The sequence below is a fragment of the Trachinotus anak genome, unplaced genomic scaffold, assembly GCF_046630095.1.
Source record: "Trachinotus anak isolate AG129_WGS33_773 ecotype Australia unplaced genomic scaffold, CSIRO_AGI_Tana_v1 ptg000005l, whole genome shotgun sequence".
Taxonomy (NCBI): domain Eukaryota; kingdom Metazoa; phylum Chordata; class Actinopteri; order Carangiformes; family Carangidae; genus Trachinotus; species Trachinotus anak.
Genome location: NW_027273856.1, coordinates 22,657,909 through 22,674,864, shown reverse-complemented (window position 1 = coordinate 22,674,864; position 16,956 = coordinate 22,657,909). Strand labels below are relative to the sequence as shown.

The 16,956-nt window shown below is 41.4% G+C and overlaps 1 protein-coding gene across 2 annotated transcripts in view; it reads right to left on the bottom strand.

The window, feature by feature from the left end:
* nbas (NBAS subunit of NRZ tethering complex) overlaps nt 1-16,956 on the bottom strand; it is a 143,335-nt gene that overhangs the window by 47,690 nt on the left and 78,689 nt on the right. For both annotated transcript variants that reach the window (XM_071479021.1, XM_071479022.1), the window contains 5 exons: nt 13,997-14,220; nt 13,676-13,786; nt 6,811-7,061; nt 2,488-2,828; nt 414-638 (listed from right to left, as the gene is read on the bottom strand). In XM_071479021.1, coding sequence (XP_071335122.1) covers nt 414-638; nt 2,488-2,828; nt 6,811-7,061; nt 13,676-13,786; nt 13,997-14,220 — 1,152 coding nt within the window. The remainder of the gene's footprint in view (nt 1-413; nt 639-2,487; nt 2,829-6,810; nt 7,062-13,675; nt 13,787-13,996; nt 14,221-16,956) is intronic.

Below are 16,956 nucleotides of genomic sequence, written 5' to 3'. Positions count from 1 at the left end.
GGAAAAGAAATCAGTACTTTTAGTAATAAAAAAGTTACTATAATTTCTTGTATGATCGCTGGAATAACACAGTAATTTGAAAATCAAGCACAGAATATCAGTACGGCCATCCAAGGAATGAAACTAGGTATTTTTATTTTAGGGCGAGGAAACATATTCATCCACTGCTCTTGTCACTTCAGTACATTTTTATTTTAAAGTTTGTATCGTTTTTGATTAAGTTTCGATGAGTTTCCCACACAAAGCCGCCAGATTTGAACTGATCACTCAACAAGTGCCTGCAGCAAATAATCTGAGTGTCTATGTCCACATTACCAACATTTACATTAAACAATGGGGAAATCTCTTGTGTTTTTATAAGCACATACAGATAGAGGACTTCTCTTAAAAACAAAATGGCAGATGGGGTTTACCTGCTGGCTGTCTTTGAGTGACAGAATGAAGGCATGACTCAGAGTGTCCAGGTGGGCCTGTGATTGCTGTAGGTGTGCTAGAGCTTCATCAAAAGTCATCCCTGCTGGGTCCATCCCTTCCTGCTCCCCGCTCCCATCGGCTCCTCTCTTCTTGCTCCTCTCAGCCAGCTGGCGCAGGGCTTTGGTGGCCCGCTTTATCACCTCCGACCTCGCCTGGATGCTCAGCTGGAGACAGAACAGGATGGAGAAGGACAGAATAGAAAGGGGAGGAGGAGGAGCGGGATAAGGAAAGCAAATTAGGGAGGGGATCAGGGTCAAATTGAACGAAGAGAGGGAGAGAGGTGTACACAGGTTACGTACATTAATTTCACACTTAACATGTCAAAGAGAGGCAGGTATAACCCAGTTTATCTGCACCAAAATACCATCAGGAACTATGTGTGTATGTATGTGAGGAGAGTGTGTGTGTGTGTGTGTGTGTGTGTGTGTGTGTGTGTGTGTGTGTGTGTGTAAGAAAGAGAGAGATCCTAGCTGCCAGCCTGGTGTAATTGATTCTATTCGGTGAGAGCAGGTTAACCATTCATCGGGAGAAGAGAGGGCCTTTGGCTGTTGGAGGTTTTACTCTCTTGCATGGAGGCACACAGGCTGACAAGCCCCACACACACATTCACACCAAGAGGACACTTAAAATCATCCAACTTCACACTTCCAGCTTTCTCGGCCACACACTCAGTCACATGCTACTCATACTTCTGCCTTTGCTAAATATCTTGACTCAGCTTGACTGACACTTTGCCAAGACAGGGTGATCACTCAAATGGAGTTTCCTGACAAAACAAACTACAATTTCTTTGAAGGGTAAGTGTGTGTATATGCAATTGTGTGTGAGGCTGCAAATAGTCAGTTTTTTGTTGGTCTATATTCCCTATAGAACTATATACAGGCATTCACAGCCAACATCAGTCAAAGCCTTGGGCAAAGCCTGAAAAAGGTTGGAGGTTGAAGAAAGGAGGATGCCTCTACTAAAGAGGCTATCTAAGATCAATACTTCAGAGGGGGGAAAAATGCCAACACTCTGTTTCCCTTCAAAAATATATCCAGTGTGAGGTAAGGCAAGTCCCAGCCATCCATCTGCCCCTTGGCCTTGTGGGAAATGGATCAATCTATCGCGGGGAGCGATGGGGGGGTGTGAAAGGTCATGTGCATTCTGAACGTTGAGAAGGGTCAAGGTTTGCCATTTGATGAATCAAAAAGGTTAGAAAAGAGGAGAAGAGGATGGTGAGGGTAAAAGGGAGCAGGCAGTGGGGTTCTGAGGGGTAATCTACATGTTAAAAAGCACAGTGGGAAAACAGTGCCTGCTGGGAATTGGAGTTTAATTGGCTCTGAAGTGGAGAGGGATCAATTAGCTCTCTTGGAGTTTCAGGGAAAGAGAGGGGGGCTTAAGACAAAAACAGAAGAAAATGAAGTGTCTGCAGAGGTGGGGTGGCAGGGTTCCAGTATGAAAAAAGAAAAAAAACCAGAGGGCTACTACTGATAAGGTGCACTGAGGCACTTTAAGTCCTCTGCAGGACAGTTTTTCAGAGTGCTGTAATTATGTGGCTGACATTTCTTCTGCAATTTTATAATTTCTTTTATAAATCATGACTGGTATGTGCTTTGAGGCGACAGTGTGGATATGAACAGAATAATATATATGAAATTAGGAAACGGCTTTTGACGACCCAAAAATTTTGCCAGAGGCATGAAAGACGACCAGCCACACAATAAAGCGTATAGGGTGACGAATATGACAGTGTGATGTAGTGATTGAAAATCCCCACAATCCTTCCTTTTACACAGTATAAATCCTGTGTGAGCGGCTGCCTGGAACAAGCTACCTTCTGTGCTGCAATTACAAATTGTCTGTCTGCCCAGCCCCCACCAGTTCCTGTCTCAGACACTAACAGAAAATAGAGCCTCCTTCATACTGTACTGTCATACTGTTTTTGTCTCAAGAATACAGTAATTCATGTGAAAAAATTGGCTAGTATTCAGAGAAAAACCAACACTGTTATCTGGCCTGGTTTGGACTTACATTTCTGGCTGCATCAGATGAGAAGGTGATACTATCCAGGAAGTGGACAGCGTCAGCAGGGACCAGCCTGTCCAGATATTTAGCACTGGTGTCATAAGCGTGCAGGTAGTCTTGTTCAGTCTGTGGGGGCCTCTTCAATAACTGGGGGTCTCCTTTCCAAAACAGCTTCTGCAGCCAAACTGCATGGACTGCACTCGGCGAGACTGTGGCCCCTCCACCACCGGGCACAGGCAGCCGATTGGCCAGTTTGGAGATGGACAGTACATTCTGACTGGTCAGAACTGGTTGTAGAGTGGCCAGCGGATCCATGGATTCATCAGTCAGCTTCCGGTAGTCTAAGCCTGCAAGACAGACAGACATATGTTAAGCATTCAATGCATACTGCTATACATTTGTATATGTATTTTTTTAATTTTCTTTTCATCCAGCCTTTGTGCTTTGTACAAACAAAAATAACAAGTGCACTAGGAGGCTCCCTCATTGTCCACATGACCTTCTGCAGCACTTTGCCCAGGTTGTTGTGACAATGCTGTGATACAGTACACGTATTCAATGCATTCTATAGGAACATATTCAAAAGCTTAGCAAAGTGAAAAGACGGCAGGAAATTTACATAATGTTAGATTTTGTGTTCACATGTTCATCACATGTTAGCACAAATTCTTCATCATGACACTACAATAGAGAAATGACATGTACAGGAAAAACACAAAAGGCATTTTCAGGCATTTGTCATACAGCAAGTACATCTATACTGAGTGTGAGAAGCCTAACATTTAAACATCTACAGCATACCTAACACTTTATAAGAGAGTCCCATTTGAAGGCACGTTATACTGTGTATACAGTATAAGCCATATGACTGTATTTTACATATTATACGTGTAAAATGTGCAGAACTTCCAGGATGATTACAGTGATCTGAAATGCACGGGATGTTCAATATTGCATTACATGACAGAAATACACAAAGAGAAATGAATAACAGACGACAGTAAAAGGTTGACGTAAACAACAAAGATTGCGTGTGACCTGTGTGTGAAAGCGGTGCTGTCAGTCTGTGTCTGCATGCAAAGGTGTACAGTTTGTCTGTGGATCTGTCTATGTGCGTCATATCTCCTACCACTGCGGTGCTCTGTGTGTGTGTTTGTGTGTTTGTGTATGTGTTTACGTGTGTGTTTGACAGAGAGAGAGAGAGAGAGAGAGAGAGACAGAGAGAGAGAGAAGGAGAGAGAGAAAGAAAGAGAGAGAGAGAGAGAGAGAGAGAGAGAGAGAGGGCTGGTGGCGTGCTCTGGGTCTCCAGTGCTATTAGACAGACGCATTATTGTGGCAACACCACAGCCTGTCTGGGCTTTAAATATTTAACACTGGTCTGCCTGTGGGAAGGGCTCTGTCAACGCTGCTCGGAATCCCTCTCACACACACACACACACACACACACACGCACACAGACACACACCACTCTGATGAGCACGCACAGACACACAATATTTCAGACGGACCCAGACGGGCACTTAAACTGCAGATAAGAGTTACATGCACTTACACATGTACTCTCTCTTTCTCTGTCTCTCCCCTGCCCCACCCACTCCTCTCTGCCTCCGTCTCCTCCACACCCAAGCAACATCTCATCCCCTGCCTCAGGAGAGCCCACACAGACAGTCACCTGGTACTGTGTCTGAAATTGTGATGAATATTGGACACACACCACCTGCCTCTACACTGTCTGAATGCCTGTGCGTTAGCTCGCATTTGTCTGTTCAGGACTACAAATTAGTCGTTTTAAGAGGATGTGTGTCGTAAAGTTGGACAGAGTTAGTAGAAAGTTGGTGCCCCAGGAGACACCTCAACAGCCTGTGTGTCAGTTACAGGAGTGTGAATGTGTGGGTTAAGTTTCAACAGTTACATGTGTGTGAATTCGTGTATGTGTGTGTGTGTGTGTGTGTGTGTGTGTGTATGAGTGTGTGACACAGAGAGTGTTAGCTTGTAAGTGTTAATGTCACAACGTCAGTTAACAGTATGCGCCAGTACATGGGTTTGAATTGATTTGGTGAAGTGCATGTGTATGTATATGTGGGTGATTTTGTAATTTTCCTACAGCGGATCAGTTTAAAACATTGGGAGTAACAGAACAAGAGCAGCAGCCACAGTGAGCTGTCTGATGATGAGCTGCAGGTGATAGACTGCCCATCTCCAACTTCTCAGCCAGGTAACAACTCCTTTCACTGCAGCCTGCTGCTTGCAAAGTAATTCTGTGCGCAGCATAAAATCTGATCAGAATGATAAAAAAAGCCCAATTATTGCCTGACTTCTTTATTAAAATGCTACACTCAGAATTCTGTGACCTGTGGTATTAAAAAACATTAGATGTTACCACCAGTAACTACATGAGTCACCAAATCAAACAGGACTGAAATCTTTGATATTGCCAATTATAAAAGTCAGCCAGAGACTACAGCCATGGCTCAGGAGCTAGAGTGGGCCGTCCACTATTAGAGGGTCGGTGGTTCGATCCCTAGCTCCTCAAGTCTGCACATCAAAGTGGGTCCCTGGGCAAGACACTGAACCCCAAACTACCCCTGTTCCATTAGTGTATGAGTGTGTGTATGGATGTGAGCGCTATGAGTGGTCAATAAGGCTAGAAAGGTGCTATATAAGTGAAGTCCATTTACTTTTTCGGCATACTCACAGATGTTCGCCTAATTACCAAGCTAGCTATAGCTGAATCTGCCGACAACACTTCAGCCCACTGCTTTTGTGTGCCACTGTCTGAAATCAATGACTCACTGTATTAAAACTAAGAATTGAAAGAAGTAAATCTGCCACTGATATCACTGTAAACTGTATCTCTGCCATAAGAGAGCACAAAGCTAAAATAACTAGTGGAGTGGGGCTTAACAAACAGATAGCTCATATACAATAGTAATGAGACATGGTAACTGCATGTGAACGAAACTGAAATGTGGATGGCTTTGAGTTCAAAGCAAAGTGTATTTTTTGCTACTTTATGTAAAAATGCATCCAAGTCTTGATGTGGATGACTCAGAGGTGTGTGTATATGATTTGTGTATGTGTGTTTATGGATGTTAAACAGAGACATGTCACTGGTAAAAGCTGTGGTGTTATCTGGAGCAGCAGGAAGAAGCGAGGCGTGAAAACACAGCTGACACCCGGCTGAACTTTACTGAACTTCACTGAGAAGTGACACCACCTTCAACCGTGCACAACAAAGTTTCAGCACTCTCGCCTGAGCGCTGAACCGGTGACACGCCGCAACCTGGACACGACGTCCTTGGAGAGGGCGCAGCCACAGAAACGTGAGTGGAAACAGCATCTTACTGTAATGTCGTTGCTGTTTCAGGAACTTGGGGTGTGGTGTAGATTGACAACTAATACAGAGGTGGACTGGTTTCCTTGTTGTTTGTAGGTAGATAAGAATAGTTCTGTCTGTTTTAATCCTAGTTACATTCAATTTTGGAAACTTTTACATGAGAGCTGGTGGAGAAAAAGAGGACCAATAAGATCAAAGGAGCAGATGAGGTAGAGATTAAAGATAATTTGTGTACATCCATATGTCACCAGAAGTGTTTCATTTGTCACTTGTGGAGAAATGTAAAAAATGCTCTAGTTTTATCTGACAGCAGAAATGTGACATGCAGGGGGTTTAGGCATTCAGCTGTTGTATTTTTTTAGACTCTACATGACAATCTGTGACACAAAGGTTATCTACCAGCCAGAAGGAATGTCAGCATTAGTCTGTGAGTCATCAATCATGTCAAGAGGGATTATATTCAAGTCCTCAACACTGGACTTGATTTCTTGACATTAAAGGCTTATGGCTGATTTCCCACCGACAACAGAGCTGCATTAAATCTCCAAATCCTCAGGCGCCTTTGCTTGTTACTTCTCAGAAACAGCATTGTTTGGCAAATGAGTGCTTTTCTCAATTCTGTACGATTAGAAATAGTATTACTCCCAATTTAGTATTTCTAAGTGGTGCTGTCGTTGACCAAAAGCAAATTAATTCCTTTTTTGGTGAAATTTCTCTCTTGCTTCATGAATAAAGAAAATTGCATACTTTTAAGGCAAGAATAATTTCCATATTATTTAAAGGCAATGATGATCTAATTAACTGGTTGTAGTTTTCATCATTTCTGTATTCATAACTAAGATCAGACTTTAGAAGCAAACTTCACTGGTTCAGGGGGCTACATTTTTGTGATATTAAATGACATATTGTCCCTCTAGTTATGTAGTAGCAGTGTCATTTGCATTACAATGACAGGAAATTAAAAAAAAAAAACAAAACTGTGTTCATCTCACCACTGGCAACAGCTCGAAGCTTCTTGAGCAGTTTGACGTGGGAGTCTGGCTTGATGGTGGTGGTGACGTAAGGCTCACAGCCTGCAGCATCAAGCAGGGTGTAGTAGTAGAGCAGGCGACCCAGATCGGTTCCCTCCACAGTTGGCAGAACATACTTGGTCATGTGGCTGTAAAAGGCCTGAGGGTTGCACTTCAAAGTGTGAAACAGACCTAGGGACTCGCTCCGCGATTCAATATCCTTGGTGGAAAGACTGGAGGAGGAGGAGGGAGGAAATAAAGAAGGGGAAAGGTGAAGAAAACAAAACCATGAGTGTATGTAAATGAATGTCTTTGACAATTTCACATGGAAAATAATATAAACATATATATAATATAATCCATAAAGTTTTCATTCCAATAAATGCACACACAAATTATTCAGTCTATCCCATGTTCAAAGCTTTCAAAGCTTTTTTCCTGTTGTAAACACCTGCTGTCTGAGATACGTCTTCACCATAAAAAATAACCATTGGATTACAGGATGTGAAACACTTTTAAGTTTCTGGCATCAGAAACAGCTGTTTGTTTGATAAAAACATATGAAGATCTAAGTTGTTCACATAAGCAGCAAGAGCCACCATGCCTGAAAAAGATAAGACTAAACAGCAATACTGACAAAAGCCCAAATTCCATCAACAGAAAATCAAAGGACGAAGACAACCAGCACTGGAGACTGGTTGGTTGCAAAGTAGAATCTGAAAAGTGCTGTGGAAAAACAGCATGGTAATCTGTGGGCTTATCAACAAAGTTACACTCCTTCAAAAAAAGGAGGATTTCATAAATTACTATATTGAAGAACTTCGTCAGCTCTGATATAAAAAGGGGCAAAACTGAGACAGAAAAAAGAAGAGAGGAAGTAAGGCGTTCATAGAGTGGAGGGAAAAAAAACTGTGTGGATCCAACTCGGTGATTTGTTCAAATTGTGCACAACCAATATGCTCTTTTGCTTTTCGAAAAACATGTTTTACCATAGAACTAAAAGTCAACAGCAGCAGGTGGCCTGGAGAATGAGAGGACAAGAGAAAAGAACACAAGCAAAACAACAGAGAGGAGGAGTGGAAAAGAAAAAAAAAACTCTCAGAGAACCAAAACACGAAAGTTAAACAAGGAGAGATACAAAGAATGAAAAGGCAAAGGGGAAGTAAAGCTAGTTGCTGGCAGTTACCGAGTTGCCTTGAGTAATCTGTGGCTGTCTGTGAGTGCGTTCATGTGAGTGCAAGTCTGTTTATCTGTCATAATGGGACAACATCAAAGAGGACAATGTTTCCTCTGGGCTCTCCATCAGAGCTGACTGGGAGGCTTTTGCTAATGAAAAAAATATAGACAGCGGCAGCAGTGCAGCAGCTCGCAATAAGCTCAATAATGTAAATAACATTAACCATCCACACAACAGGGGCTCTAATAAGACTGGAGTCAACAGAACAACTCCAAGTAAAGATTCTCTGAGTCTCTTTCCCTCTTGTCTTTTTCCTAAGTGCACAAACAAACAGGCGGCCTGAGACGCAAATCAAGGTCTGAGTCTCACTCTGTACTCACATCAGCTCCAAAGTGACTCAAAAGGTAAGAAAACAACGGCAAGTAAAGAGACAACTTGTCCAACTTGGACTGTTTGAGGGGGGTTATGAGTATTCCTTGGCAAGTGCACACAGGCGTGAATGCAGACAGCTGTGAGCGGCGGTTTGTGCCCAGTGCTCATGGCAGGCTCTGCTTTAGCTGAGTGTGTCACTGTAGTTCTTCAAAGCCAGGCTGTCACATCATCTCTTCCCAATCCACTGACAAAAGGTGTTCAGTGCCTCTCTTTGTTCAGGTTGTCAGCACCTCCTCTCTTCTTTCTCCACACCTTTAAGCATCTTTTTGTTCAGCTTCTCTGTCCCTGATAGTTTTATTACTAGTCTGCTGCATGCATGCTTTGGTACTGCTGCTCGCTTGGTGGTATTTCTCTCTGTACACAACACAGTTTCCCACCCCAGCTCAGTCGTGTTCATGTGGCTGTAATATCAGCAGCTTCTCATTACAATCTTTTCTTGTTTGTTTCAAAAGCCGGAGAGAGGAACTGATTTAATCCGGCTGAGTATTCCTCATTCTCCGAGCTGTTCCACTCCTCTCTCATCCCTCTCTTCTTCCCCGTCTAACATTACCATATTTTGTTTGTTGTCTCTTCCAACATGTCTTAACAAAAATAGGCTCCTAATATTCTTAAATTCAGAGGCATATTTAATTACCGTGGTAATCAGACAACCAGAATTAAACTCTAGGGGAGCTTTGGTGGAGCAGTGATGATTATTCAGCACATCATTGTTGTCTGGATTTATGCAAGCTGTAATTTTTTTTAAACGATCTGTGCTGCTAATTTGTTTGCAAATTATGGTCCAGCAGGGGGTTGTAAAAGTGTGTTTGTACTGTAGAGTTCAGTACAGGGCCACTGCACACAGAAATTCTCTGCACAGCTGATTCGTTTTTTCCTCGTGAGGCGATTTTGCTAGTCACGCTCTTGCACACACACCTACCATGCAGTAAGGATGTGATAAACATGTGAAACTGCACTCACACACAAATGAAAATGTAAATAATGTATCATTTTTACATTAGGAACATCATAAATATTATTTTAAGCCTGCTGTGACAGGGTTTTTTGCCATTTGGAGGGAGCAAAAAGAAGCTATAAACACAAAAATGACATTAGCGTATTTTCACATCCAACAGATCCAGGAGTAACATTAGCATTTATTTGGAGTCTTTCTTCTGTCCACCAGATGAATGAAAGTTCAAAAGTCCCTCTCCTTTTAGCTCAGTTTTTGGTCTCCACCAACTCCTGAGGGAAATATCTGGCCTTTTTTCATTGGATGTAGAAACTATGTTATTGAGAGCAGTGAGGGTGAACCAAAATAATAAAGTGACAGGCTGTAAAACCAAAACAATGAACTAAAGGTCACTACAAAGCTAATGAGTGGGTCTTAAGGCACTTGTTAAGTGAGGTAATAACTCCCTGGGGTCATCGCCAAGAGCTACTGCCTTCACATTATAACCACTGTTAAAACATTGATTATAGTCATTTTGATGACATGAACAAGGGCAAAATCACATTTATTCACAAGTACTTGTCAACATTAAATAAGACTGGGCTGGTTGCCCTGGTAATGCTCGTGTTGTTTAGTTTAGCATGTTAGCCAGGTAATATTTTCTCATTAGCATTAAACACAAATACAGCAGAGGCTGATGGGAATGTCCTTAGGTTTCCAGGCATTTTGATTTAAACAACAGCACTGAGCAAATTTAAATTTAAATTGGTGTTTTGAGAAATATAGTGGACAAACTGACTGACTGCCTGATTTCCATCCCTCGAGCCTTCTGCTAGCGTGGCTAAAAATATATTTATGTGTTCCATTTGAGACAAGAAATGGATTTTCATATGGAACAGACTATATGTAATTTCCAAAAATACTATCACACACAGACCAGGGAGAGGCCGAGGTGGTGGAAGGAAAAAGCAACATAGCAATTCAATAGTGGTATGGGGCAGTTAGAAAATACAGGGTAAATGAGGAGCTGATGGCATAAATGGGCTGACTGCTTTGTTTGAAGTGACAAACCTAATTGCCCATGTGCCATGTATGTGGCATGTCCTACTTAAAGTAACCCCTGTTTCAGTTCAGTCAGAAATACTGTTTTTGTACAACTGAAAGCATTACTCAACCAAAGGCTCTCTGTGGCTCTCTCCTGTAACTCCAAGTAACATGCTTACAGTCATTCGCTAGGTCATGGTCATGCTCAGGGCTTAAACCTTGCAAAGTGTGAGCAGACAGCACATCAATAATCCCTAAACAGTGGAATCAGCAGCACCAAACTACTGCAGCTGAACATATAATGTACTGTACCCAACCTAACAATGGCACCATCCAGCTTCCCACTGAATGCTACAAAGGTGCTTTTTAATTCCAGTCAGGGAAGCTCATCAGCATATTAACCAAACTCAAAGGAACAAACAGCAAGACACATGCTTGCTGTATTATTTGAGATAATTAAATGTTATATGTCTAGAACAGTATGATGCAAAAAACAGTATGTGTTTTCACTCAGGTGACAGCCAGACAGCTAGTAGCATGTAAACATCCTCATGCATAAGCCAAAACAAAGAGAGTCTCATTTATAGAAATTAACTGCTATTGAAAATCAATAATCATTTCCTAATAATTCGTACTTTTCTGAAAGAAAAAAAATTAAAATACAGAGTGTGTAACTTGACACTGAAGAAGAATCCTATAAAGAAACACCAGCTAAAACTGCAGCAACAATGGGTTGAGAGGGAACTATGCTGTGACAGGGTGACTGCAGTTCACAATATTTTGATTATATTATATTTATCATATTTTCCAAGTATTGATATAATTTGCGCATTTTGCCACAAGTTCACAGAAATGTGAAAGTGGAAAGTGCTTGGTGTACACAGAGAAAGGTGAGGTTCAAATAAAGTGGATTGTATAAAAGAAAATCACTTAGCTAATTTGAGGGGCCTTAACAACCAGTATTTGGATTTCAGCGTTGCAGGAAGTACAGACAGAGAAAAAACGTTCTTAAGGTACTTCCTATTGATCCAGGATATTATCAGCCAGGAGCTGAAAGGTTCCAATCAACTTGCAGCTTTACAGTTAACATCGTCATATCATTTCGGAACCTTAGGAGTCAAATAGTTAGGACTGTATGGTGTGTAACACAGCCAATGTTTGATATAACTCAAACCTTAATTTGCCAGATGAGGTCACCAGATGTGCAACTCCAAAGAGCTGGTACAAAATTCAAAAGCTTCCTGTCTGTCTCTGATGATTCCTCATTAGGCTCAAAGCAAAACACATTTTACAGTAAGATGAATCAGAGGGGAAGGTGCCACAAAAGACTATTTATTTCTCGTCATGGGTAAACTAGCGATTTGCAGAAAAAGCAGCACAAGTGGTGAGCAACTGCTGGCAGCAGGTGGGAACTGAAATGAGCTTGGAGCTGTGTTGTTTGAAATGTCAAACCCGATGTTTTTGTGGATTATCTGACAATTGATGTGGAACACATTATCTGTGTGCACAGCCTGAAGTAATCCAAGGTTCATTCATTCAACCAAAACAAATCAACAACAAACCCAGCAAGACGAACTGGTAACAGTGATGTTGGGTACAAGCTGAGTCAAATGGTGATATTTTGGTTTTGCCAGTACCATTTCATCTTACAAAACAGTATGTATTCAGTTGACAAAAGAGGCAGTGCCAAAGTGATTTCCAGTTGACATGTGTGTATCGAATGAGTTGATAAAGCCAAACTAAACATACAAAAATGAATCTGGATGGTTTGGTTGAGTGGAGGCTACAACAATAAAAAAAAAAACCCTTCTGTTTCGGACAGGTCATATAAATGGTTTAATAGCTGTCATTAAATTGTCAATAGAAACTGGCTGAAATTCATGTCCCCACAGGGCTCCAGCGTACATCTACAAAGACCTACATGCACAGCGAGAACAGCTGACGATGGCGGTGTTTAGCAGTGCATTGATTCCTCTAAAGCGTTTATTCTGTGTTAATAGGACTGTCTCAGGGACACTCTGGCCCTATCATCCATCTCTTCTTCCTCCATCTATCTGGTCCTTCCTCCCTGCACACACTGATTCTGGGGGTATTTCTCTACCTAATGACCTTTCTCTCCATCCTGTGTGTTTGTAATACTTGTAATACACTTATAGCTCAGTAGCTCTTTCTATTCACTTGAGCTGAAATACATTTATGCATTTTTCATTTGTCACCCTTTGACCACATTATTACCATATCTACTTATTTTCCAAGTGGCATCAGAGCTTTGGTATATAGCAGGATAAACGTGTGTGCGAACAGTGTCCCTGCAGGGATCAATACAAGCCTAAATTCCATCTTGTTCCCATACCTCTGACTGTAAGATTTTTTTTTTCTTTTAGTTTTCCCCTTTCTGCTCCATTTATATCAGTCCTCACACTCATTCATGTGTTAAATCAATACGCATATTGCAGATGCTTCTAGTCAAGATTATAGTATGAATATTCTTCACACATTTGTCATGATCGTGAGCTTTTGGTAGGAACTCTCTCTCTCTCTCACACACACACACTCACACACTCTCTCACACACACACACACACACACACACACACACACAAAAGCAAGTGTGGTAGGGTTTTAGAAAGGTATAGGTTGTAATTTATCGTTAAATGGAGTCCATAAAGCATTTCCTTATATCAGAATGCGACAGGGGGGATATTTATCACACATCCACATGTGTGCGTGCAAACACACACACACACCTCGACTCTTGCTGAAAAGGCATTCTATTAAAACAAGGAAAGGTGCAGAGCTAGTCAGATCCCCAGCTATGAAGTCAGAGAGCAAATAAATTATGGAAATAGACTCTGACACACTCACGTCCTCTCTCTCCCTAAAACACAAACACACATACGCATCACAACATGGGGTATGCTTTTAAAGGAGGTGAGCTTTGTTATAACTCAGGGAATGGTGCTACTTAAATTAACTTTATTTTCATATTAGTGTTCAGGATTTTAAATACAGGGACGAGGGACTAGTGTGTGTGTGCTCAACAAACACGGGAAAACACAAGCACTCTTCATGTTTCTGTATGAAAACACAAATACATTTCAGGGGCATTTCAAATGCACACTGACAGACTAAACGACTCAAACTGATGAGATGACAAAAGTGATGTGAACTAACAAACGCAGATGAGTAAAATGAGACTGAAAACGCTGAGAGAGATTATGTGATGGTGTTTATATTTGTGTGTTTGAGTTTGTGTGCAGTTACCCGCTATCTGTAAAGAGGAACTCCAGGTGAGTCATGTAGACCTCCCACAGAGGAACGCTGTAGCGCTTAGCCAGAGACAGAGCGATTTTGTACACACTGTCATCCAGCGTCCTGAATACATACAGACACACAAGCAGAGAGGAGCAAAATAATGATGAGATTCCTCTACATTGAAGCTGGAAGGACCTGCACTCCCACTCATATACTTATGTGGTACAGAGAAAATAAAGCATACCATACTAACTACAGTACAAACTGTAGAAATGATTATATTTAACTGCAATATCCTAGAATATCCCTCCAAGTCCCTTCCCTGCTTACTCTGTGAGGCCAAGGATGGTCTCCTTCTTGTAGTCCGAGTCGGAGCTGAAGCGCTGGACGTCCACACCGCGGCCCAGCCCCTGTAACACCTGGGCCTGGGTGAAGTCTGTGAGACGCTCATTGTAAACATGCAGCTGGCCGATCAACTTCTGCAGCTCCTCTGGCCAACTCGAATATGCAGACACATGCTGTGTGACCAATCGAATCAGCTCCTTTGGGTCGGCCTGTGAAGAGAGGAATAATTCTCACATTTACACACAAACAGCTGCTGAATGTGTTATTTCATGCTGGTGGCTTCACAGAGTAAAGGGATATTGGATGGATATTGTGCTAAAAGCAAAATTTGGTAATCCTGAGAATTATTATCATGCCCACTCGTCTGAATAAAAGCAAATAAGAACTGGACTGGCAGATCCCTGCCCTTTTGCTGTAGGGAAATAAATATGTTGGCTACTGATTTGAAGACTTAAAGGACCAATGTGTTAGATTTGATGGCATCTAGCAGCAGGATTGCAAATGGAAACCAACTGAATACACCCTCCCTCACTCCTCCCTTTCCAAGTGTCTAGGAAAATCTATGGTGGCCTTCAGGTCACATAAGAATGTGAAAGGCCCTCTATAGAGCCAGCGTTTGACTTAGTGGTGCAACAAGGTGAGCTCTGTGGAAGAGATCTGCTGCCTATGTAGATACAAAGAGCTCATTCTAAGCTAATGTTTCTTCAATTCAATTACATCAAATCATATATTTGCTCCAGTCAATTACACTGAAGCCTCCAAAATAATTTTTGGTTAAATTAAAAAATGGTTTTCACAAATTTGTATGAAAGAAAAAAAAAAAAAACAACAACAAGGTTGAATTTATTGTATTTTCCATATAATGGAGGCGGTTTTCTGTTTCCTATTTTCTAATTTAATATTGCTACTATTGTGCTACTGGTGTGGTTCAAGTGCCTTTATATCTGTACCTTTTCTTGTTAAATATATGAACACTTAAAGAATGTGTCTGGGGTTTGGTTTCAAATTCAACAAATAAAAAATTAAATCCTTTCTCTTCAAGAAACAATAATGACAATCACCAAATATCTACAGTGCATTTGGACAGTGTTCAGACCCCTTCATTTTTTTACATTTTGTTCTGTTGTAACCTTATGCTCAAATAAAAATAAAAATAGTTTTTTCACTCATCATTACAATTAATACTCCACGATGACATAGTAAAACAGAATTTTAGAATTTTTTTGCAAATATTTCTTGCATTGCTGATAATGAACTTCCTATGTTAACCTGGTATACTACCTTCTGTATATAATGTAACATAATATCCACCATTGAGAACAGGACCTTACATTACAGATTCACTGCACTCCATCTTTTTACCCCTAATTTGCTTTCAAATCCTGTTCTTACACATAGAGCAGTACTGGATACAGCACGAAGCCAGGTCTGACCAGATGCAAACTGCCCTTAAGGCTTATCACTTAACTATGTCACACACTGAGCTTCAAACACCCTGCACTGCGTGGTATATAAAACTTCACAGGTCTTCCGCTGCTTTGCCGTGACGAACTAATGAGGCAATTTTCAAAAATGGCTGTAATTTTCAAAAATGGGCAGAAAAAGGCAGGGGCACACCAACTAGCCTGTCTTAACGTCTATCTAAGTTTGCTTCCAGGAAGGCACTGACAACTGCACCTGAGTTAAATCAGGCAATTCAATATGCACTCTTTATCCTACACACCGAGAAAATATGGGTAATTGTACCTGGAACCATAATTGCTACTGTGATTCAGGCCTATGGGGAATAAGGCGGTGGATACACATTTGTGAGAGTGTCACGCACAGGCAATGGTAGGTGAATGTTGTATCTCTCTCATCACCTCTGTACTAATTAAATGAGCTCCTGAATTTGGTTTTTGGCATCTTATATGCTGTCGCCCAGCAGGATGAGATGGTTTATTTGTTGATCTTATTTGCATAAGGTAATTATGGCTGCTGGAAATGTGTGAGCTTGAAAACAGAGGTGTGTGTGTGTGTGTGTGTGTGTGTGTCTGTCTGTCTATGTATGTCTCTTCCTACTCTCAGCATGTGTGTGTGCCGTTAGATGTGGCCACAGTGGCAGTCATGGTGGCAGATTCACAGTTCAAAAGCAGGACATGGAGGGAGAGTGAGGAGAAGAGACAGAGAGAGTATTAAAAGTGTAGAAAGTATAGAAGTCAGGGGTGGGAGATGGGAGGAAGAAAGTAATGGAGAGGAGAGACGGGGGGGGGGTCGTATCTGATAATGCTGGCACCATTTGGACACCATTTTCAGAGGAGGAAGAATGACACAAAAGGGAGAACACTGAGAGAGAGAAGAAAGTCTGTTGGAACTGTGACAGACAAGCCCGTGTTTGAAGAACTTTATTGAAATAAGGCTTTCATGATGAAATACTGTTTGCGGTCTCTGTCTCACTCTCTCTGTCATTCATCTGCAGTACTTTGTCCCCCTGGCTCTCTGGATTATATCCTTCCTCACCACTACATACACCTGTTTTTCTTGCATCTCAGAATATTTAACACCTTTCATTAATAAGAAATCTCTGGAATCCCTTTTCTTTCTAATAAATATTCTTTGTAATCCCAATTGTCTGCAAATTAAGCACAGACAACACGCATTCCTCGTTTTTTCCTCATCTTATATAATCACTTGCTTATTAAAATTCAAAGCATCTCAAAAAGACACTTCTAATGTTCTTCAAAAAGAACAATGTATTAACTGTATGTAAAGTTTAATTGCATAAAGGAGTGTGTGATGTTACACAGCTGGGAGGAAGCCAGCTCTCTCAAACTCCCCCTTCAGCTATTCCACTGCTGCCACAGGCTCTTTTCTCCTTGCTCGCCTCCTTCCTGTGATGTTGCTTAAGAGGGAACAGTGTAAAAGTAAAAAGTCTGCGTCTTGGTCTAAAATCAGTTCAGCCATGC